Source organism: Hippopotamus amphibius, chromosome 17 (genome assembly GCF_030028045.1).
Source record: "Hippopotamus amphibius kiboko isolate mHipAmp2 chromosome 17, mHipAmp2.hap2, whole genome shotgun sequence".
Classification (NCBI taxonomy): Eukaryota; Metazoa; Chordata; class Mammalia; order Artiodactyla; family Hippopotamidae; genus Hippopotamus; species Hippopotamus amphibius.
This window is the reverse complement of record NC_080202.1, coordinates 13,567,051-13,591,939: the sequence shown is the minus strand read 5'-3', so window position 1 is coordinate 13,591,939 and position 24,889 is coordinate 13,567,051. Positions and strand designations below refer to the sequence as shown.

General features: G+C 40.7%; 2 protein-coding genes across 3 annotated transcripts in view; both read right to left on the bottom strand.

Moving 5' to 3' along the window:
• Nucleotides 1-22,825, bottom strand: part of YWHAE (tyrosine 3-monooxygenase/tryptophan 5-monooxygenase activation protein epsilon) — a 53,004-nt gene extending 30,179 nt beyond the window's left edge. For both annotated transcript variants that reach the window (XM_057716502.1, XM_057716501.1), the window contains exon 1: nt 22,686-22,825. In XM_057716502.1, the coding sequence (XP_057572485.1) occupies nt 22,686-22,749 (64 nt within the window). In that variant the 5' untranslated portion in view covers nt 22,750-22,825. The remainder of the gene's footprint in view (nt 1-22,685) is intronic.
• Nucleotides 22,826-22,847: 22 nt separating this feature from the next.
• CRK (CRK proto-oncogene, adaptor protein) overlaps nt 22,848-24,889 on the bottom strand; it is a 41,908-nt gene continuing 39,866 nt past the window's right edge. Inside the window, exon 3 of the mRNA XM_057716494.1 lies at nt 22,848-23,115. Within this exon, the coding sequence (XP_057572477.1) occupies nt 22,853-23,115 (263 nt within the window). The 3' untranslated portion in view covers nt 22,848-22,852. The remainder of the gene's footprint in view (nt 23,116-24,889) is intronic.

Genomic DNA, 24,889 nt, shown 5'->3' with positions numbered 1-24,889 from the left:
GAGTTTCCCCAAATGAATAAAAAGACTTGTGCCAGCAACAGTACTTAGAGAGCTAGAACGAGCATCAAAAGGAGAACTAAAAAGCCTATGATGAAAGAGCTCAGGCTGGCCAGAAAGCTTAATGTGACGAGTATCTCCCTTAAAATAATACTTCCTTCTGAAGAGATATGGTTTAGAAATTAAGGAACAAAAAGAAGGAACTCCACAAGAGACTTAGTCTGCACACAAGGGGGAAGTGTTATGCCCTTTTTTAAAAAAATTAATTAATTTATTGGCTGTGTTGGGTCTTCGCTGCTGCACACAGGCTTTCCCTAGTTGCTGCGAGCAGGGGCTACTCTTCGTTGTGGTACATGGGCTTCTCATTGCTGTGGCTTCTCTTGTTGCGGAGCACAGGCTCTAAGCGCACAAGCTTCAGTAACTGCGGCACATGGGCTCAATAGCCGTGACTCATGGGCTCTAGAGTGCAGGCTCAATAGCTGGTGGCACACGGGCTTAGCTGCTCCGCAGCAAGTGGGATCTTCCTGGAGCAGGGATGGAACCTGGGTCCTCTGCATTGGCAGGCGGATTCTTCTGGTGTTTTATCTTGTCCCTTCATCTGGTACACAGTCTTTTGTCTTTTCATTTTCTCTGTCTTCCTGCGGCTGTGATTTTCAGTTCCACAAGATGAAATACTGCTGATACTGCTTGATTCTGCTGTCTGCCCTCTTGTGGAGGAAGCTGTCTAGGAGGCTTGTGGGTGCTTTCTGATGGGAGGGACTGATGGTGGGTTGGGCTGGGTGGGTGGAGCTCAGTAAAACTTTAATCGGATTTGGTGGGTGGAGCTCAGTGACACTTTAATCTGCTTGTCTGCCAATGGGTGGGGCGGTGTTCCCACCCTGGTGGTCGTTTGGCCTGAGGCGACCCAGCCCTGGAGCTTACAGGCTCTTTGGTGGAGCTAATGGTGGACTCTGGAAGGGCTCACACCAAAGAGCACTTCTCAGAACCCCTGCTGCCAGTGCCCGTCTCCTCGGTGAGCCACAGCTGCCCCCCACCTCTGCAGACAACCCTCCAACACCAGCAGGTGGGTCTGGTTCAGTCTCCTATGGGGTCACTGCTCCTTCCCCCTGGGCCCTGGTGAGCACACTTTTTTGTGTGCCCTCCAAGAGTGGAGTCTCCGTTTTCCCCAGTCCTGTGGAGGTCCTGCAATCAAATCCCTCTGGCTTTCGAAGTCTGATTCTCTGGGGATTCTTCCTCCTGTTTCTGGACCCCCGGGTTAGGAAGCCTGACGTGGGGCTCAGAACCCTCAGGACTTCTGCAGTATAACTGTTCTCCAGCTTGTGAGTCACCCACCCAGCATTTATGGGATTTGATTTTAACGCGATTGCGCCCCTCCTACCATCTCACTGCGGCTTCTCCTTTGTCTCTGGATGTGGGGTGGGTTTTTTTGGTGAATTCCAGTGTCCTTCTGTCAATGACTGTTTAGCAGTTAGTTGTAATTCCGGTGCTCTTGCTAGAGGGAGTGAGTGCACATCCTCCTACTCCGCCATCTTGATTCCTCTGTGGCAGGCGGATTCTTAACCACTGCGCCACCTGGGAAGTCCTATGCCCTTTTAATGATTCATACTGAAGCACGCGATAAAAGCAAAATGTCCTTCATATAGCGTGCAGGTAATTAACATGCCAGCCAAAGGATGGTTTTATTCATCTTCAGAGAAGCTGGCATATAATTTTGAGACAGCTCTGCCTCCCCTAAGATTCTGGAAAGCAAAGAGGCCTGGATGTAATCTAACTGTGATTGATAATTCTGTATTCCCAAAGGATGGAACAAGTGTGCCTAGGAGCCAAATTATTCCCCAAATTTCAGAGCCTTGACACAACAAAGGTTTCTTTCCCACTCAAATGTTTGAGTCCACCATCTTGGGGCTGTACCATTTGGTACTTGAGGCTTCTCTAGTCAAAGAAGCAAGAGGAGAAACAGAATCACAAAAGGGTTCGTCACTACCTCTATACAGTAAGTCCCCTACATACAAACCCTCCAGTTGCGAACTTTCAAAGATGCAAACATGCGTTTGCATGTCCAATCCCCTAAGGTAGTTCATGTGTCTGGCATATATTGTCATGTGCGTGCATCCTCTACAAGTGGTTGTGCTTTTGTGTACTTTACTGTACAGAGTACAGTAGTACAGTATCTTTATTTCAAGCCACATCTGCAAGAGGACAACTTCACTGAACTCCTTGCTGTGCAACACAAGGAGCTTAGTAATGAAGACCTGATGGAACTGGAGGCCCACAGAAAGGACGAACAGAGACAAAAGGAAGAAGTAACTGAAGAATCGAAGAGATTCACGATGCAGGAAATGGCAAAGGGATTTTATTTGAGGAGGCCCTTAGTTTTTGAGGCACAGGACCCAAACGTAGAATGGTATACAAAGGTTGCAGCAGCCGTTCAGAATGCAATCCAGTGCTACCGTGGCATCTATGATGAGAAAAAAAGAGCTACTATCCAGACATCACTGGATTGTTTTTTCAAGAGGGTGGACAACTGAATTCAGCAAGGAACCAGAACCTGTACCATTAACGTCAGGTGAGTAAAACTGCAGCTTGCCCACCATCTCCTATTGCTGACGATCCTTCAGCTCTACCATCTCCCACCTCCTCTTCCTCCTCCAGTCAGTAACTCCTGACTGTTCACTCGATGCCAGGCCCTGTATGCCAGCTGCTGTATTGTACTACTGCACTTTTCAAGGTACTGCACTGTAAGATTAAAAATGTTTTCTTTTTTTGTGTTTGTTTTTTATGTATTATTTGTATGAAAAGTAACATAAACCTATTACAGTACAGTACTATATAGCCGATTGTGTTAGTTGGGTACCTAAGCTAAGTTTGTTGGACTTAAACTGGACTTATGAACAAACACGCTCTTGGAACAGAACTCGTTCATAGTTGGCGACATACTGTACACAGTTACAAATACCATTCCTGCTCACATTTTACTGGCCAAAAACAGCTCACATGACCCTGCTGCTGCCCAAGTACAAGAAGCTAGAAGGGATGAGGGCACGCAGTACAGTCTCAATACAGCTTCGGAAAAAAAAAAGCCAATGAAACCACAATACAATTTAAAAAAAAACTGCTGTCAAATCACACATTACTTATTAGAGCATAGATACGCACAGGAATTATGGGCAGACCATGAATTTTGTCTATGGTTAATGACAACTGAACCAACAACTTAAAATGTCCCAAGTTACATTCTGTTACTGTATTTGATAGAAGTATGCAAGTTTTTTGGAGAAAAAATTTCCAAGGTACTAAATCTAAGAGGAATTTACCACATAGATCTTCACATAAAAAGGAAGACTTGGGCTTCCCTGGTGGCGCCGTGGTTAAGAATCCACCTGCCAATGCAGAAGACACGGGTTCAATCCCTGGTCCAGGAAGATCACATATGCCAAGAAGTAACTAAGCCCATGCACCACAACTACTGAGCCTGCACTCTAGAGCCCTGAGTCACAACTACTGAGCCCATGTGCTGCAACTACTGAAGCCCAGGCGCTCTAGGGCCTGTGCTCTGCAACAAGAGAAGCCACAGCAATGAGAAGCTCATGTACCACAATGAAGAAGAGCCCCTGCTTGCCACAACTAAAGAAAGCCCACGCACAGCATGGAAGACCCAACGCAGTAAGTCAATCAATCAATCAATAAAGGAAGAATCACAGAAAATGTTTCACTAGATTACACAAGAGAAGCAGTCTTCACTCAGATACTTCTGATCTCATGAAAATCAATGAGAGCATTCCTGTAGAAAGTTACCTGTGTGAATGTCCAGGTGTTATGCTGCTTTCAGATGATCTCATGTACAACCTCCAAGCAATGAGTGAAATTATCAGCTATGCAAAATCTGGACAACCACTAAACATAATTTATACAGATAATCCAATGACAACCACCATCCTGTCTTACAGATTTCTAGAAGATTCATATGTCTTCATAGCAATGACTGTTAGTATTTAGGAATATACAGATAGGAGCCGAACTTTTTCTAAAACTATGCACTTTATCACACTGACAAATACTTCACTGGCACCAACAACTCTGTACCATAAAGCATGGAAAAGAAATTTGATTTGGACAATTTTAAGGGCAGGTATTATCAGCTAACCATAAAAGAAATTCAGTATGATTCCTATAGAACATGATTTTTGACAGAGCTATACTCTCACAAGCCCATTAGATTAAGCTGGTTACAAAACATTCTCAGAAAGCTAATGTGACTTATAAATCCCTGCCAAATTTGACAATTTCATTTTATCACTAATAATCCAGCTGCTTAAGTCTGCACAAAGTTTGTGATGATATCACTTTAAAAGGTTTTTTGCGGGATTTTCCTGGTCATCCAGTGGTTAAGAATCTGCCTTGCAACACAAGGGACTCAGGTTCCAATCTCTAGTAGGAGAACTAAGATTCCACATGCCTTGGGGCAACTAAGCCCACATGCCACAACTACTGGCCACAACTAGAGAGCCCACGTGCCACAGCAGAGGATCCCACATACCACAACAAAGGCTCAACAGTCAAAAATAAAAATATTTAAAAAAAAAAAAAAAGAAAGAAAGGTTTTTTTGCACCTGTATGAGTGTGCTTCCAAATCAGTGAAGATGTCTATGAGGTGCCAAAACACAATTTAAGATTTTACATTACTAAAAATTTAAGCCAATCTATTTAAAAATTCTTAACTGGGAATTCCCTGGTGGTCCAGTGGTTATGATTCCACTGCCAAAGGCCTGGGTTCAACCCTGGTCAGGGAACTAAGATCCCACAAGCCATGCAGCACAGTCAAAATAAAAAATTTTTAACTACTTTAATTCCAATAGTAAACAATGTGGAAAGGACCTAAGAATACAATTAAAAACTGATGTTTGTAGCCTTGGGAGACTTCTATCACTTTAATTTTCCTAGAGAGAGAAAAAGCTGCAGTAATCACTAGTTATATTTCACTAAAACCAACAAACTATAGAGATGTATCTTACATCAGGGGTCTGCAACCCCCAGGCCACGGACCAATACCTGTCCATGGCCCATTAGGAACCGGACTGCACAGCAGGAGGTGAGCAGTGGGCAAGCAAACGAAGCTTCACGTGCTGCTCCCCTTTGCTTGCATTACTGCCTGAATCATCGCTTGCTTTACCTGAACCACCCCCCACCCCCACCCCCTGCTGTGGAAAAACTGTCTTCCACAAAATCGGTCCCTAGGTTGGGGACTGCTGTCTTACGAGTTATTAGGGCTTCCCTGGCAGCGCAGTGGTTAAGAATCCACCTGCCAACGCAGGGGACATAGGTTCGATCCCTGCTCTGGGAAGATCCCACATGCTGCAGAGCAACTAAGCCCATGCACCACAACTACTAAGCCTGCGCTCTGGAACCCTCGAGCAACAACTACTGAAGCCGCCACAACTACTGAAGCCGCCACAACTACTGAAGCCAGCGCACCTAGAGCCCATGCTCCGCAACAGGAGAAGCCACCACGAGAGGCCCACGCACCACAATGAAGAGTAGCTCCCCCTCCGCAACTAGAGAAAGCCAATGCGCAGCAACAAAGACACAACACAGCCAAAAATAAAATAATAAAATAATTTTAAAAAGAACTATAAAAAAAGTAATCTGAGTAAACAGTTTGGCCAATATTTGGAAGCCACTCCTGGGATTTTTCTTTCTTTTTTTTTTCAATTGGGGTATAGTTGCTTTACAATGTTGTGTTAGGTTCTGCTGTACAGCGAAGTCACATATATACAACGAAGTACACATATATCCCCTTTTTTGGATTTCCTTCCCATTTAAGTCATCACAGAGCATTAAGTAGAGCTCCCTGTGCTATACAGCAGGTTCTCATTAGTTATCTATTTTATACATATTAATGAATATATGTCGATCTCAATCTCCCAATTCACCCCACCACCCTCAACCTGGGATTTTTCTTTAAGCAAAAGTTTAAACAGCTTAAAGTTGACAGAATTAATAAGTTTGACATCTAAGTACACTTTGTGTTCAGTACTATGAAATGAATAGGATGCTGAAACAAAACAGGAAGTCTGGGAAGTCTTTCTAAAGAGGTCTTATTTTACTCCAGTAATATTTTTATTATTCTTGCCATATCTACATATCGCTTGTACTCTTACTAGGTGGACCAAAGGACACAAACACTTTGGGAAACGGCATGGTAGGAAAACACACTTATAGCCAGAAAGATTCAGATTAGATTCTCATTGTGGCTTAGATATTCACTTACATGCTATTTGACCTATGTCACTTAACCTCTATGAACTTGTTTCCTCACCTACAACTTAGAAGATATCCACCACTCACTGGTTATGAGTTAAGATGAGACTGCATCATAAACTCCCTGGCACATAATAGGAATTCAACAATATGTTAAAATCCTTTTCTTTGCTTGCCTCTTGTAAGATTTCAAAACAAATAAACAGTGACTTCCCTGGTGGCACAGTGGTTAAGAATCTGCCTGCCAATGCAGGGGACACAGGTTTTAGTCCTAGTCCAAGAAGATCCCACATGCCGCAGAGCAACTAAGCACATGCACAACTACTGAGCCCACGTGCCACAACTACTAAAGCCTGCACACCGAAAGCCCGTGTCCCACAAGAGAAGCCACCGCAATGAAAAGCCCGTGCAGAAGAGGAACCCCCACTAGCCGCAACTAGAGAGAGGCCGTGTGCAGCAACGAAGACCCAACGCACCCAGTTAATTAATTAAAAATAAACAGGAATCAAGGAAGATGTAAGTACTTAGAGGAGTGTTAACAATGTGCTTGAAGCAATGAGCTAAACAAAGAACACAGAATTTAGTCTTAATGTCATCTAGAATGGTGAATCCTTTCCAAAAGGTTTTCAATTTACTAGCTCAGATCCACCAGCTTCTATGGAAGCAAGAGCCTTACAAAATATAGTTCATAAATAACAAGACTTGAAAGTTGAAATGACTAATCAATTCATGGACCGCAGAACGGATGTTGTGTTAGCAGGCATGAAGACAGCATTAATCTCGTTGTACATCTCCATCAAAGCCCTTGGGTAACCAGAAGCACTGTCAATGAGCAGCAATATTTTGAAAGGAATCTTTTTTTCTGAGCAGTAGGTATCAACAGTGGGCTTAAAATACTCAATAAGCCATGTTGTAAATAGATGTGCTTTGCTGTTCATCCAGGCTTTGCTGTTCGATTTATAGAGCTCAGGAAGAGTAGTCAGCATAATTTTTAAGGGCCTTAGGATTTTCAGAAATCAATAAACAAGCATTGGCTTCAACTTCAAATCACGAGCTGCATTAGCCTCTAATACGAGCGTCAGCCTGTCCTTCAAAGCTCTGAAGCCAGGCACTGACTTCTCCTCTCTAGCTATGTAAGTCATAGATGGGATCTTGTTCCAGCAGAAAGCTATGAGAGGGCTTCCTAGGTGGCGCAGTGGTTGAGAATTCACCTGCCAATGCAGGGCACACGGGTTTGATCCCTGCTCCAGGAAGATCCCACATACCGCGATGCAACTAAGCCCGTGCACCACAACTATTAAGCCTGTGCTTTAGGGCCCGTGAGCCACAACTATTGAGCCCACGTGCTGCAACTACTGAAGCCCACGTGCCTAGAGCCTGCGCTCCGCAACAAGAGAAGCCACGGCAATGTGGAGCCCGCACACACACAACGAAGAGCAGCCCCCACTCACCGTAACTGAAAAGAAAGCCCGCGCACAGCAAAAAAAAGACCCAACACAGCCAATAAAATAATAAATAAATAAATTTATTTAAAAAAGAAAACAGCTATGAGAGATGTCTGACACTGGCTCTCAAAGATCCTCCAAGGTCATTCAGTTACAGTTGCCCACAGTGATAGTTAGCCTGATAATACACCTTTACTGGCTATCTGCTGGCCCTCACTTCCCAACTGATGTTTCCTCCACCAGCAAAGTAAATCACTGGCTCCTGAATCTTTGTTTTAGGGTCCACTTCCAGGGAAACTCAAACTAAGACAGAAGTTGCGGTTGAAGAACATAGTCTATAATCTTTGCTACAGGAAGTGCAGTCTACAGACCAAGACATCAGACATCACCTGGGGGCTTAATGAAAAAGCAGAATCCCAGGCACCATCACAACCCTACCATTATAATCTCTACTTAAAAAACACCTTTGTATTTTCCCATGTTGGGATGCTTTTCTGGAGACAATATAGTTAGAGAACAGGCTCTACAGTCAAATTGTCTCTGGGTTTAAATCTCTCCTCTCCCACTCACTCACTATATGACTTTGGGTAAGTTACTTAACCTCTCCGTGCCAGTTTTCTTATCCCATAAAAATGGAGATGGTAATGAAATACTTCAGAATTTGTGTTTATTAAATTACTACATATAAAAAACACTAAATAAATAAAAAAGAACACCTTTGGGTGATATGTGTACCCATTTATCTGAAAAACAGTGGTCTGCAGGATATCTACTCTTTCAAATTTGCTGAGACATGCTTTAAGACTGCATAATGCATTTTTATAAATGTTCTATTTATGCTTAAAAATAATGTATGTTCTCTGATAGCTGGGTATAGACTTTCATATACGTAGTTTCATCCAAGCTTGTTAATTGTGTTGTCCAAAGCTTCTATACTTTTGCTGATTTTTTTTTTTGTCTGCCTGACCTACCATTACTGTGAGATGTGTATTGAAACCTCCCAATATAACAGTAGATTTGTCAACTTCTCCCTATAGTTCCATCCATTTCTACTGTATATATTTCGGAGCATTAAGTGTTTATAAGTATTGTTTCATACTCTTGCTGAATTAAACTTTTTATCATTACAAAAAAAAACCCCACAAAATTTACAATCTAAATCTAATAAATAAAGCCTTTTGTATATAATCTAACTCCATTTTTTCTTTCTAGCCCAAATAATTCCATTCTCAGGCCTCATATGCTTAATCCCATATCTGTACCTTTGATGATATATTTGAAAGAACCTCCCTCTCCCACCATCCAAATCTTATCTACCCCAATGAGTATCTCATCTATTACTCACATTTTCCCTGACAACTACAGCCCATAATGCCCTCATTCTCCTTCTCTAAAATTCTTTATCACAGAAGTTAGCAACAATCATTCTTATTTTTAGCCACAGTTCTTAAACTATGAAAACTAAACTGCTAGTAAACTCCTTTATATTAGGTATTATAAATTATCTTATCATGCACAAGGGAAAACATTCCCAAAATATGCTAAATAAATACCTATTGATTAAAAAGTCGAAGAATGTGGGACTTCTCTGGTGGTCCAGTGGTTAGTGGTTAAGACTCTGCCCTTCCACTGCAGGGGGTGCACGTTCAGCCCCTGGTCCCTGGTCCCCTGGTCTGGGAACCAAGATCCCACATGCCACTTGGCCAAAAAACAAAAACAAAACACAATTATTTCTGGGGGGACAGAAAGTCCAAGAATGGATTTACAGGAGAAATCTTTAGGAATGATTGTGAAGAGGGAGAGGTGAACTCCTAATCGTATCAACTAATCAAAATATAATATGAAAATACGGAGCCAGACACAGATAAAAGTGACAAGTATCAATAAACTACACTAAATGAAGGGAAAAAACAGCAAGAGGTCCGCCCATAAGGTATGCAGCGCCACTCAAAAACAAGAGGTAAGGGACTTCCCTGGTGGTGCAGTGGTTGTGATTAAGAATCCACCTGCCAAGGCCGGGGACACAGGTTCAAGCCCTGGTCCGGGAAGATTCCACATACCACGGAGCAACTAAGCCCGTGCGCTGCAACTACTGAGCCTGTACTCCAGAGCCCTTGAGCCACAACTACTGAAACCTGCACGCCTAGAGGGGGTACTCCACAACAAGAGAACCACTGCAACGAGAAGCCTGCACACTGCAATGAAGAGTAGCTCACCCCAACTAGAGAGAGCCCACACACAGCAACAAAGACCCAACAAAGCATATATATATATATATATTTTTTTTTTTTTTTAAAAAGAGGTAATAGTATTTTTTTAAAAACTGGACAAAAAACTATGCAGTATTGCCATAGAATTTCCCATATTCTCAAACTCAGGGTCTCTGGCAATTACTTAATTGCTGAAAAAACAGCTCAGACGGTTCTACAAGGTCATCTAGTCAAATTTAGCTATATACCCGGAGATACGTATTAAATTTGAGTACAGACCAAATGCCTTAATTTTTAATAAGCACCCTCAGTGACTCTAATTCAGGTGTTTGAGAAAATCTGTTCCTGTGGTTCTCAACCCTGGTTGCACAGTAAAATCCCTTGGGAAGGTTTTCTTCTTTAAAGGTGGACTGACAGGTGAACAAACCAAACATTCTGAAGTTTTCATGTTAGTCTGGTTGAAATGGTCCAATTTATGTTTAAAAAATTTTTTGTATATTCACAATATTTTGAGGGGAAAAAGGCATGTTGCTGACATATAATGTTTCTGTGAAAAAATGCAGTATGTTATGTGTACATACTATAAATACGTATGTTTTAGGAAACTTTTTTTTACATTAACATCCCTGAAACCCAGGTTTTTCTTTGTCAATGGCATGCCAGGATGCAGTTAGCATTTTTCAGTATTAGTGTAAGTAAAATAATGATGCATGTTACATTGATAACATTAGAGTCAATAAAACAAGGTATATTTGCTTAGACATGCACTGCCACTTGAGCAAAGAGGAAGTTCTAAAAGTATATTTAAACTGTCAACAATAGTTACATCTGACAGGTTGGAGTAGTTGTCAATATTTACTTGATTCGGCTTTACCGTTTAACTTTTTTACACTTAACTTTAGCTTTTACAGTTAAAAAAATTAAAACAAAAGTGGGGAAAATTGCATTTCACATTTTACCTAAAGTTTAAAATTCTTAAATACATGAGTTTTTGTGGTGAAAAACATTATGCACTGTGCATTCCTAAGTAGGTAGCACTATAAATTCAAAAAATCCTTTCCAAGAGAATGAGAGCACACAAATCAAAAGCTTTAGGTTCATTTATTTTGACCAGTAAACTCCACTTCTCAGAATCTCTCCTAAGCAAACAAATTAACAAACTATTGTGTTTTGAATGTAAGTATCACTGCAGTGTTACTAGCAATATACTAGTCAAAAACTCCTAACAGTTTGTTACTGGATACATTACATAGTCAATAAAAATATTTACAGTTTACACTATAATAGTCCCTGATATAAAATTAAAGTCAGATATAAAGAATTCCCTGGTGGTCCAGTGGTTAGGACTCAGCACTCTCACTATGAGGGCCTGGGTTTGATCCCAGGTCAGGGAACTAAAATACTGAAAGCCACATGGCGCAGCCCCAAAAACTGATTTAAAAAAGATATACATAAAACAAAAATAGTAAAACAAAAAACTTCAGCATAGAAAATACCAGGTAATACAAGTTTTCTTTCCACCTTTGATTTTTCAAATTTTCCAAGATGCAAGCCATGCAGTATGGCAAAAGAATAAAAATTAAAATTTAAAAAAAAAATGAGTTTCAGATTTCTTAAGCTGATAAAACCTGAATGATATCAAATAAAAATGAGAAAAAAGTGTGGTTTTTTTTTTTTTGTTTTGTTTTGTTTTAATTAGGCCGTACCATGTGGCATGTGGGATCTTAGTTCCCCAACCAGGGACTGAACCCATGCCCCTCTGCATTGGAAGCGCAAAGTCTTAACCACTGGACGACTAGGGACGTCCCAAAAGTGCATTTTAATACTTTAAATCACATCTGGATTAGTAAAGTAAGACTACTTGGTAATCTATCCCGACTTGAATGAAATAGGTGTAAACTAAACATTCTCTGTATCTAAATTTCTTCAAAGTCATACAGAACTAAAACAGACTGCTTAACAGACTACTACTAGGGTTCCAAAGTTCTTTTAGCTTTTAGAAATGGAGGAAAGAAAATTGGGAAATGTTAATGCAGTTTGATAGACAAAGGTAAAGATAAAATGACTAAAAAAATGTTGGCTATAAGATTCTAAAATGAGGAAAGGTGAAGGTAAAGAGTCACAAGAAAGATGCACCAGTAAAAGATGAATAAATGATGAAGGCGGGACTTCCTAAGTGGCATAGTAGTTAAGAATCCGCCTGTCAACGCAGGGAACACAGGTTCGATCCCCGCTCCAGGAAGATCCCACATGCCTCAGAGCAACCAAGCCGAAGTGCCACAACTATTAAAAAAAAAAAAAAAAAAAAAAAAGATGAAGGCATAAGGACCATGTTAATATTAACAGTATGCATTAATTGTTGGTAAGAGGAAAAACTGATTTAACAGCAACTGCTCTAAAGGAAAAAGCCAATGTCAAAAGACCCGCCTGAAAAGTCACCTACTGAAAAGGTACACAAAGAAAAAGGCCATACTGCTGTATCATTAAGTTCCTAAAGCTTCTTTCTTACCCAGCACTTTATAAAGCTTTAGTCTCATATCAAGAAGATACAAACAGGGCTTCCTAGGTGGCGCAGTGGTTAAGAATCCGCCTGCCACTGCAGAGGTCACGGGTTCGATTCTAGCTCCAGGAAGATCCCACATGCCACGGAGCAACTAAGCCCGTGTGCCAAAAAATAAAAAAATAAAAAAAAATAAAAAAAAGAAGATACAAACAATGGTATTTTTCTAATGTTCAACCCTGTTTAATTTCTGTATTCCTTAATTAAATAAAATAACATGAACATATTCAACGGCCATGTGAAAAATCTAGGGAGTTGAGGAATAAGCACTAGTTAGATTTCAAAGCTAGAAAGAAACAAAGAACCTCACAATGGGAAAGGGAAAAGGAGAAAGAATAGTTCTTTAAAATATAAAACAGTAAGAAAAATTCCACATTAAGAAATGGAATTCTACTGGTCACACTTAAGGAACCACATTAATATTATATAATCTAATAAACTCAAACATTTTCTTACAACTGCATTTTACCAACTGTGAAGTATAACAATGAGATCAATTCTCCTCTGGAAAGAACAATGAAGGATGTAACCTTTTACATTTTCTTTATCCTGACAACTAGCAAAAAAAAGATGAAATTTCATTCATGTTATCTGGAAGAAAAAACAGTATTTTATGCACCATCTTTTCTCCAAAATGATCAAACTATCTGGGGTCCCTATGTTGCACAGTTCCAAGAAACATTTACTATGCCACAGTGACCCTGAAAGTGCAAACAGCAAATTTGAATCCATCATTCTAAGAGGAAAAAAAAGAGAGAACAGACCTACTAAGTGAAAATAGGTAAAATCAACTAAGAAGTAAAAAAGCAAAACCAACCTCTGAGTGAAAGTATTCATGTACAGTCCCTCATTAATCCTGGTCCTTCCTTAAAAGCTTGATGACTTTTGGGGTATACTGTGGACTCATCTTCCAGGCCTTCCAAACCAGAACCTAACATTACTTTAAATCATATAAAATGATCATTTCTGTAGGTCAAAATTGGTTGAAATTGACAATTTCATATAGTTGAACCCTGTAATTCACTCAACACAAGCAGGAATGTAAGTGCGAGCTTGGCGAATGGAGTTCCTGTATCAAATGAACTAGTAGCTTAGCTAACCCGAGTAAAACCCAAAGTTGTAGACATAATCCACAGATGAATTCAGATTTCTTTCATAGCCCTCCACTCTGCTGGTCACAAGGCAACTATTACTTTTTTTTAAAGTTTCTGCCTGCAAATTGTACAAAATAGCTTTCAAAAGTCTTTATTTTACAGGGACTTCCCTGGTGGTCCAGTGGTTAAGACTCCGCACTCCCAATGCAGGGGGCACAAGTTTGATCCCTGATCAGGGAACTAAGATCCTGCATGCCCCACAGCACAACCTAAAAAAATAATAAGAGACTAAGTTACATGTCCAAAAGGACAGCAGTCAAGAGATAAAACATGGGGGAAAAAAATGAGAGATAAAACATGGACATGATAAACCTCCCCTACGTTTAATGACTTCTGGTCCAGAGCTCATTCTATCTCCTGTCTCTCTCTTCACTGGAAAATATACTCAAACCTACATACCCTTCTGTTTTCTTCATATGAAGGTAACAGGAATTAAGCCAGAATTCCTTTAAGCTATAAAATTAAAATGTAAGGAACAAACAGAGCTTCAAGTCGTTTGGACTAACGTTTACATACAAGTGGAAGTGGATGGAATATCAGCTTGGGAGTGAAACAGACTAGCTGAATCCCAGTGATCCCTACTGTTGTCACCTTCCCTAAGGTTCTTAATCCTTACCTGTAAAATGGGTAGTACCTATTTTGCAGGGTTGTTTTTGAGGACTGAATGTTAAGCACCTGGACTGGTTGTCAATAAATAGATGGTATTGTTACAGGGTTTTATTATCAGAGTCAATGAAAATTTCTTGAGGAAACTTTTGTCAATACCACTTAACATTAGTAGTCAGTGAAGAAAGAATGTAGCTTTCTACAGTCTTTGATATGGGACAGGAACCAGCACCAGGTATAATGCCCTACATTGTACCAAACACCACTTGTTACTAATTCAAATTAACTCCTAATTACACACACTAACAGAACTGTAATTCTAAAAGCATTTATACATTCACTGCAAAATAAGCCCCTTGAACAAGACCTTTTGTCTCTTTTGTTTACTGATGAATCCCAAGGGTCTAGAACAGTGCCTGGTACATACTCTGACTACTAAGACTTTTCAAAACACAGTAATCGTGACACTCATGTATGTACCATTTTTCTTCTTCATGCACCAGCCTAAACAGAGGAGCCTCGTACTCTAAAATTAACTCATACCTTCCCTTAAAAAAGAAAAAAAAATTTTAGCCTTGGGAATTCCCTGGTGGTCTGGTGGTTCAGACTTCACCCTTTCACCGCCAAAGGCCTGGGTTTGATCCCTAGTTGGGGAACTAAGATCATACAAGCTGTGCGGCCAGCCAAAAAAACAAAAATTCAGCCTTAAAAAATTTTTTAATGTTTCTGATTAGCTTCTGGTACATAGAAAAGCAAGACAGACTTTTACAAAGATTCTAAGTTTTGACTGCAGAAAGGTCTCTCTCCCACTAGTCTCAATATTGAGCAAGGAAAAAAAAACCCTCTTACTCCATCAAAACAGATTTCTCCTCTTAGAATTTACGAAGATACTCCCTCAAGCATGCAAACATGTTTACTGTAGTACAATCAAAAAGATGAGGTGAAGAGGAAGTAGAGGTAGAAAGTAAAAGATTGGGGAAGTAAATGACCTAAGGAACACGTGGGAGTGAAAAAAAAGTTCAAAGTCTAAAAATCTCTTCTCATAATTTCTGTAAAATTTGATACTGAAATAAAAAAATCTTAAAATTTTGTTTTGGAATACATCAGAGATAAAATGACCAGAAATAACCCTTGCGCTGATTCAGCAGAAGAGTTATACTACTTATTCAGATTTATTAATTTGACTTATTTTCCTAAGTTTTTGAACAGCCACTTTCATAGTAATGTATTTTAAAGTTGTGGGGGTCAAAGTCTACTCTGCACAGAAAAACATTTTGTATTAATGAATATCTTTTGAAAAACTTACAAAAGCAAAATCATAACTGTCCTCAGTGATATTTTATAGTCAAAGGGCACACAATGTTCTGAAATTTTCATGGTAATCCTATTATAAATTTTCACTAATTTATAATTTAGCCCATGATGAGCAAATATAATCAATTAATCGCACAAATCTCTTAAGCAACACACATTTCTACAACACAGAAGTGTCCACAACAACCATTCCAAGGTCCTACAAAATCTTCAAATGACTAACCACCAAGGATTAAGTAGTATTCACAGGTATCTTTCTTTAATCAGAACCCATTCACTGCCTAAAGTTTACACTAAGCCTTTAGAATAACATCTCACAAAACTGGCTACATGTAATATTTTTTTCCTAGTCAGCAACCTGAGACTGCTAACATGCAAATATTTTAACACATTACTTTTACGTTTTTGTACTGTGGAACCTTTCATCCCAAACCTATAGACAACAGGTGTTATATTTGCAAGGGAGATAAGTATATCCTTCTGAATAGTAACCTGTAATTAATATCAGAAGAACTTCCCTGGCGGTGCAGTGGTTAGGACTCTGCTTCCACTACAGGGGGAGCGGGTTTGAACCCTGGTCAGGGAACTAAGATCCTGTATGCCGTGTGGTGGGAAAAGGAAGGAAGGAAGGGAGGGAGGGAGAGAAAGAGGAAAGGAAAAGAAAAGAGAAGAGAAGAGAAAAAGACAAAGATGGAAAGACGGACGGACAGACAGGCGGAAGGAAAGGAGGAAGGAAAGACAAGAAAGAAAGAAAGAGAAAGAAAGAGAGAGAGAGAAAGAAAGAGAAAGAAAAAGAAAGAAAGAGAAAGAAAGAAAGAAGGAAAAAAGAAAAGAAAGGGAAAGAAAGAGAGACAGAAAGAGAAAAGAAACTACATACCTCAATATGACCAAAGTATAGGTTATATTGCTTGGGAATACATTTAGACAACCTTCATCCTCTGAATATGCAATTTTACAGATGAGTTAAGGTTAAGGCTTTTGAGAACTAACCTTTATACAAATGTAACTTGGACACTAAACCCATGAGAGTACACTCGCTAAGAAGAACTCAAAAGGTAGGTTATCCTCTAATATGAATACAGATCAGCAGCAAAAACATTTACTTCACCTCTGACAATGTTTTCACAATTAATACTATCTGATAATTATATTCTTCAGTTTACAAAACCCCACAAGTTCATAACAAACCTGTAAATTAGCAAGCAAGATAGATATCGTTAATCTCCATTCTACAGATGAGGAATCCAGATGATTCCAAAGCCTCTGCACTACACCACATCCACCAAAATTTGAAAGTCATAATTCTTATTCATAGTAACGTGTCTCCTCCAAATTTTACATATGAGTGAAGAAAAGAGTTGAACACATTTCATACTGCTTTAGCTAGATAAAATTCTGCCCTGATCACAAACCAAGCCTACCAATGACAGCACTGCCCAGTTGCTGTGATGGATCACTGGAAGAAGGGCAATAAATTCAAGATTAAATTTCAAAATAGATAAACCAGCATCATGATCAGATGTTTTCTAGACTATTCAGGATTCAGTGTTCTAAACATAGACAAGTGTTCATAACAAGGGTGGGTGAGACTTTAAAAATGTTATTTGGAAGGTTCTAAACTTAAGACACTGCTGCTAACACCTAAGTATTTTTAAACACAGACCTAGCTCAAGGTAGACATACATAAAACCAACATACTTGGCTTTGACACCATCAGTCAGATCAACTAGTTGGTGTGCCAGCAAGCTCTATTTTCAGCAACTACCGTATCCTTGACTTTTCCAGCTCCCATTTGGGGGAAAGGGGACTGAGAGGAGGAAAGCTTTCATTTTGCCTTTGATGTGTCTTATGTTCTGCCAAATGATAACTTCACTTGAAAAAAGAAAACCACTCTTCTGGGGATTCGCATCTAAGATATCTTGGTGGTAGACAGATGGACAAAGCTTAGGAAACTTTCTAAATGAGACAACTAGTAGCAACAAATGGTCTTAAGTAGGATGACCATAGGGCAAGTTTGCAGCTCAATACAATCCCCGTTTCAGCACAATTATGAATTGGCACCCCCCTTCATTTCAAGGTATCCTGACTTAAATAAATTATGATGACACTTTTATCATTATGGCAGTTGTTATTACAACTTAGTAAACTTAAATGAGCTTCTGAAATTGTTCCTAGGAGGGTGACTTGCATGAATATTTAGTTAATGAGCTCAAACCATAAAGTTATCTTGGCAAATCAATTTGTCAACTTGGATATATCAGCATTTAACTGTACCAAGCTGTTAACTGACCATTTCTAAAACAGTAAAAACATTTTTGTTTCTGTTCCCCAATACCCCTTAATAGATTCTGCTCAACAGCTAGCTAGGCTACTATTTGGAACATTTGCGAATCATTTGCCAACCTCACCGCCCCCCCCAATTTTTATGATTATATCATTAAGGGCTGCACTCATTAAGACTAAGGTGAGGGGCAGAAATGTTTTAAAAGTACTTTATATAAAAAATAAATAAAAAATAAAAGTACTTTACAGAAATGCGTGGCATTTCCCAATATAGACACTGTGATAAAGCAAAAAACCTAAAAACAAGCACACTCTGAGATGACCTAAAATCCTCCACTTCATTCATTGTGCCTTGCTTTTGAAATAAGGGATTTCTTTAGAAAAGTATGAAGATATCTACTTACAATGGATACTAGTCAAGTCATAAATACCAAGACATATTATGTGAAATTAACTGCTAAAAAAAAAAAAAATAAGCATACCCCCTCCCCCATAAGGCACCATCTGATTTAGTTACACATAGGTCTTTTGTGAGTGGCTCAGGAGAAATAAGAGTACTGGTCTAAAGGTCATCAGACAGACAAGTTCTAGCTTTGCCATATACTTGCCAACTAGTCATGTGATATGGGGGGGGGGGGGGGAATCACTGAATCTTCTCAAATTCACTTTCCTGAACCATAAAATGGAAGTAACATTACCTACTTCAATATCACATGAAGTAAGAAATTTCGTAGAAGTGGTGTGTGAAATGTGAACTTCTATATAAATACGGAATTATGTAAAGTTTAAAACTTTAACCTTTATCCTATGCCAGTAATTACTATTTAAATACACTTTACTTCAACATAAGGCTAAAAAAATTCCTGGAAAATCAGCCTCACAGCCCTTAAAAAAAAAAGTTCATATTTTCAGATCAACTTCTTAAAGTATTGGGTTGGCCAAAAAATTAGTTCGGGTTTTTCCATAACAACCGAATATTTGAAACTCATTTGTAACATTAATTACCTTAACTTACTGCTGAAATTTCAATTGCTATACCAGCTTAAAGTCAAGAAATTTTTTAAATATTTCATATTCCCTTCACCAAGCTATAAAACAATTATGAAAAGCCTGCTTGTTTTTATGACTTTCAGTGGGTTTCCTTATACTTAATGAATCCAAAATTCGCTCAGTTTAATATTTATGTGTTCTTCCCAAACTAGAATTCAAATTGAGACCTTTTCACATAAAGGTGAAAAGGGTGCCTAGAAATACCCACAGTAAGAATTTACCCCATCACCACCTCAAATTGCAACGATTCATGATTTCATTATATTCTATACTTTTGTAAGCCAACAGAACAGAATGAAATAATGCCCAATATGCACAAGTATTGTGCATATACACAATTATATATTGTGCATTTGCACAAAAGTATACTCAAAAGAGCATCTACCTTAAATACAAAGACCAAAAGAGCTACCTGTAGGAGTTTTTTTATTATTCAGCTCTGCGTTTAGATAAGAAAAAAAATGTATTCAATAAAGTTAACTCCATTAACTGAAGCAGCAATTCATTTCAGCATTAATTGAAATAGCAATAATAAAAATTATTATTGCCCAATAGTCAAAGAATTGATAATTAATCTGTTCTTTTAAACTCATTACTAAAGTCAAATTACTCTTAACCATTTTTTCCCCTAACAAGATGTATATTAAGGAGTTAACTCAAAACATGCCCTCCATCCCTCACTGACTACCAGAATAAGCCAAAGATGAGGCTCAGGTGAAAAAGACAGTTCTCAAGTGACTCAGAACAGATGCATTCCTGGTGTTACATTCACAGGCTGAATCAAACGTGACCATCAAAATTCTACTATCTCACATGGAGCTAATCACAGGGAGAAGAAAAGTGAGGAAACCATAGAACCAGCAACTACCCCACAAGTCAAATGTAGTTTATGCTGACCCCTCTATTCTCAAAAAAATATACTCATTCCCCCCTCCCCCATATTCCCCACTTTCCTGTACTAATATGGTTCATATACATGGGAGGTTAAGCCTTCAGAAATGTTAAAAGATGATGGGCTTTCTTAATATGGCTATTAGTGATATAAAAACTATCCCTTAGACTACTGTTGTTTCATGATAGGATGCTAGACAATCTTCAAAGTGAACAATCCTAGCCTCAAACTTCAGTATTTCCTGTCTGCAACCCTAAACTGTCCCTTCCCTGATCACAGCTTAGCCTCTCCTCCAGCACCATTAAATGATCTGTATCAAGTGATTCCAATTCCCCAGCACAGAGTTAAATGATACTACAAAAAAGTTTAAGTACTAGGTTCAACATAATACGCAAAATAAAAGATAAAGGTACTGCAGAAACTAGGAGAAAAGCCAATATTTATATCTAACTACCCCAAACCAAGTCGTCAAATGCACTCTTCACCTTCACCGTACCTCATAAACTGTTTGGTAACTAAAACTATGGTATCATTTTTTGTCACCACAAACAAAACTGAATTATTGTACCCCAAAAAAGGAGTGGACACAGGTAGAGGCGGATTCCTAATGACTGTGGTCCTGTTCTTCCTTTCCAACGAATCCCTCCCAATCTTGTGCCCAACAGTGAAAGGAGTTCCTCTCCACCTGGTAGATCCTATACCCCCCCACCCTTAGATCCTGAAGGACACCCCTAATGTTTAAACAACGGTAAGGATGTGGCTCTATAGTCCTGTGTTGAATAACCAATTAAGCCTTTGGTCAAAAATCCTCAACACTCAATTCCAAAATATGACTTTCACACTATACTGTCATTCACTTGTAAGCTTACAATCACGAGGTTGCAAATCAGTTTTTAAAACAAGTTCTTAAAAAAACCTTCCTCCACGTCCTTTTTGGTCATCACAGCAGGTTTACTCAGAGCCTAAATTCCTACAGAACAAAAAACATTCAAATATAAATTAAAGTTTCTTCTCAAGGGCACTGGTAGATTAAGAAGGGAACCTATTTGGGGCAGGAGATGGGGAAGAAGAAAAAAACTTCCATTACAAGCACACCTACATCTGTTTGACTTTTAAACACTGAAATAAAGACAAATCTGACCTTGAGCTGTACTTCCCCATCTCATTCCCCTCCCCCTTCTAACAGGAATCTTGTTCAATACAAACAGCAATTTAAGGATTTACAAAACGAAATTTAGTGATCTTTCCTAAATTTGAGTTCGAGGTCTTTTCTCCTAATTTTCAAATTCCTGAATCCTAACGTACGATGACACACTGGGACGAGCCCTGAGGCTATTCACATGACCAAACAGGCATTCAAGGAAAAGAAGGTCCCCACACAGCATTTTGAAAAATAAAAGGTTTAAGGAAGAAAAATCCAAAGATCACCGACACTTGATTCCAACCAAGTCTCACCCCACAATAGCAATAAAAGCACAAAAACCATATATATATATGATTTTTTGTTTTGATAATGCTATTTTAGCGGATGTGGGGGTAATTCAAGCACCTAGGTCCAAAATGGGGAGAGGCAGGAACCCAGGCTAGGAGGAGCAGTTTAAAGAAAGCAGCAGTTTGGGCCTCAGCAAACAGACACAATGGCCAATTCAATAAAGTTCTGAAAAATGACTATAGCACCTTTAGGAACAAAGGAGCAATGAACAAAGAACTGTTCAAATCTGTACATAAAACCGTCTATTAAAAATGGAGAAAAGAAAGCACGATCTGCTGGGATCCCTTATGTTCTTAATACAAAAACCCAAGTCTCTACTGAGTGCTTTGGGATAGCTGAAGATTCCCCAATGAAGTACCAACATGCATTCCACGACAGGGGAGTCAACCAGAATAGTTACTAAACGTTATTTGAAAAGAACTTTATTTTTCAACAGGTCCTTCCATTTCTCCTAATGCTGCGTGTAAACAGGAGAGTCATCATTTTTAAACACCGGTAAACTGAGGCACGGGCATGGGAAAGGGACTAAGAATCATGATCTCCTTGTTTCCTGTTCACTGTTCTATCCAGTAGAATCCATAGCTTATGGAGCCATAAAAGGATTACAGAAACTTCGAGCTCTCAGAGATAAGTCTGAGGAGAGGCAGCATGAGAGAGGTTTTTCTAGACCTCCCTAGAAAAAGGCGAAGTTGAATGGAAAGCTTAAAAAACCCCACTACTAGGTGTGCCGGCCTTCGGGAAGGAAATCCGATCGTAGCATCTCAGCTGGCCTCCACCCAAGGATAAACTGCAGTGATTCTTACTCTCTCCCCCCTTCCCCCACCCTCATCCAAGGCTGCCCCCCACCAGAAGCCCAGAGAAGCCCTCCGCTCGCAAGGGTTCTCCTTTGTGAGACTCCACAGCCGCCGCCCCACATTGGGCCTCCGGGGAAAAGCCACCGCCCCCACCCGCCATATTTCCCTGAAAGGCGCCCGCGCTACGGCTTCTGGTCGCCACTCTCCCCCATGTGGCGGGTGTTTCTTCCCTCGTCACGCCACCCAACTGTTCACCACTTCCCAAAACCAGACCAGAAGCTCCCCTGGGGATTGCTCGCCGGGAGACAGCACCCGCCATCTCCTCCCCCTCCCCCGCCCCGGGACTCGCCCTCCCCCCCCAGCCGCCATTTTACAACCAACTCCTCCACCCTACGGCCTTGGCCTCCTCGGCTCGCTAGTGTCTGTAGCTGAGGACGCCGAAGGGGTCACATTCCTGGGCCTGGAGCCTCCTACCGCTCCGGGAACCCACAGGCCATTTCCTGCTTCCCCAATCCACGTCCCCGGGCCAGGTTCGGAGACGATGCCGCCATTTTGTCTCCTGCTCCCGGCCTCTGTGGGCGGCGGCAGAGGGTCCGAGAATTCCAGCCCCCCGTTGCCCCCCCAACTCACCGTCGTATCGCTCAGCCTGCTCGGCCAGCTTCGCCTGGTACACCAGATCCTCCCGATCATCCATAGCGACAGCGGCTCCGGCAGGGTCTGCGCGACGGATGGAAGCGGATAGCGTCCCCGACTCTCAGCCTCTCGCTCCGCGCCCGGGCAGCAAAAATGGCGGCGCCTCAATCCGGGACTTCCGCCTGCGCACGCGGACAACTGCTCAGCTCTATGGCAACCGCTCCCTGGCAACTGGCGCGGGGGGCGGGTCCGGGAGCTCGGCGCCCGAAGAGGCTGGAACCAGCTAGAGGCCCCTCCTCCGTGGGCTCAGCGGCTGCTCGAGGCGGGAACTGTGGCTTCCTGGCCGGAGAGCGCGGCGAGGGAGCGAGGGAGGCCGGGCGAGGCCAGCTTGGACCGCTCCAGGAGAGAGTGACCAGGAGAACCTGAACTGCGGACAGAGAAACGAGAGGCTGTAACGGTTTTTGTAATGGCAAGACTTCCTCTTGGAAACCAATTTCTCTCCTGTTGCCCCTGTTTTCTCAGCCAAACCCACACCTGGGTCTTATTCAGACCCTTTTAGCTCCGGGGTAAAGAGTTGGGCCCTGCTGTAGCTGATAGGGGAAGGAGGGCTCCAGTTTTCACACTTCACCTTCGCACTTTGCGATCTTTTTCTTTTCCTTTCCCTTAGCTGCCTTTTTCCCTTTAGGCCCACAGTGGGTAGGAACAGGGAAGTTCTTAGAGGAGCCTGGTCTGGAGTGCAAGGTGCAGAAGAGTAGGGCCAAGATCTGATTGAGGTCCAGGAAGCAGGAATGGTAAAGGACCTGGTTTTGCTTCCCAGTGAATTCGCAGCACCTTGTACTCAAAACAGTATTATGTTGCAAGACTCAGGTAATTAGAACATAAGCCACGTGGTAAAGTCTGCAATAAATGTGGAATAAAAAGATTGGAACCAAATTATGAAGAGCCTTGGATGGCAAGCTGAGAAGTTTGCACCTTATTCAGCGGGCACAAGGAAGCTATTTTTTGATGATTTTGCAAGGAGGATGACACTGTGATGGTTATTCTTTAAGATCATTAAATATTGTATAGCAGTGATTAAAGAGCAGGATAAATTATTAGGCTATTACAGTAGTACACGCAAAAGGCAATAGAATAGCAGTAAAACTAAGAAGGAAAGGACAACTAGGAATAGTACTGCAGGGGACTTCCCTGGTGGCATAGTGGTTAAGAATCCAATTGCCGATGCAGGGGACACGGGTTCGATCCCTGGGAAGATCCCACATGCTTCGGAGCAACTGAGCCAGTGCGCCACAACTACTGAAGCCTGCATGCCTAGAGCCTGTGCTCCACAACAAGAGAAGCCACCTCACACAACAAGAGAAAGACCGCGCGCTGCATGCAGGAACGAAGACCCAACACAGCCAAAAAAAAAAAAAATTCTTGTGAATGAAAAAAAAAAAGGACTACAAGAGGGGAACCACAGCAGTTTGTAGCTAATCATATGGGAAGATCTTGTTAAAGGAAAATAATTAAAATTGACTTTCCATCTTCCCACCCTGAGTCACTGGGATAATGAGTGTCAGTACCATTAACAAAATAAAACAAAAATAGGAATGCTGGGAAAATTTGCTGATGGAATGCATAGAAAGACATGAGTTCCTTTTATCACATGTTGGTTCTAAGGTTCTCAAAGATGACTCAAGTAGAAATAACAGGCATGGAACTGGAAAAGGGGACTGGCATTCCAAGCTGGAGGGAGGCTTGCAATGCAAGCAACTAGAGAATGTGTGGAGGTAGAAGGGGACAAACAAAACCTTGGAGAATACTTACTTTCAAGTGATAGGAGAAAGCGGAAGAGCCAGCAAAGGTTGGCTCCTTAAGTCCCTTCACACTTTAAATACGTCTTATCAAATGTCAGTAGTGAATGACTAAGAAACAAAAGACCTGGGTTCTAGCCCTAATTCTATAACTAAACACACGTGTACCCTTCAAAAAGTCATTTCACCTCTGAGCTTCGTGTTCATCTGTAAAGTGAACTGGAAACCATATGTTAGGCCACAAAACAGGTCTTAATTTTAAAAGATTGAAATCGTACTAGGTATCTTTGCTTGTCACAATGGAATGAAACTAGAAATCAATAAGAGAAGGAAAATTAGGAAAATTTGCAGATATGTGGAAATTAACATAACTAACCGATGGGTCAAAGAAGAAATCACAAGGGA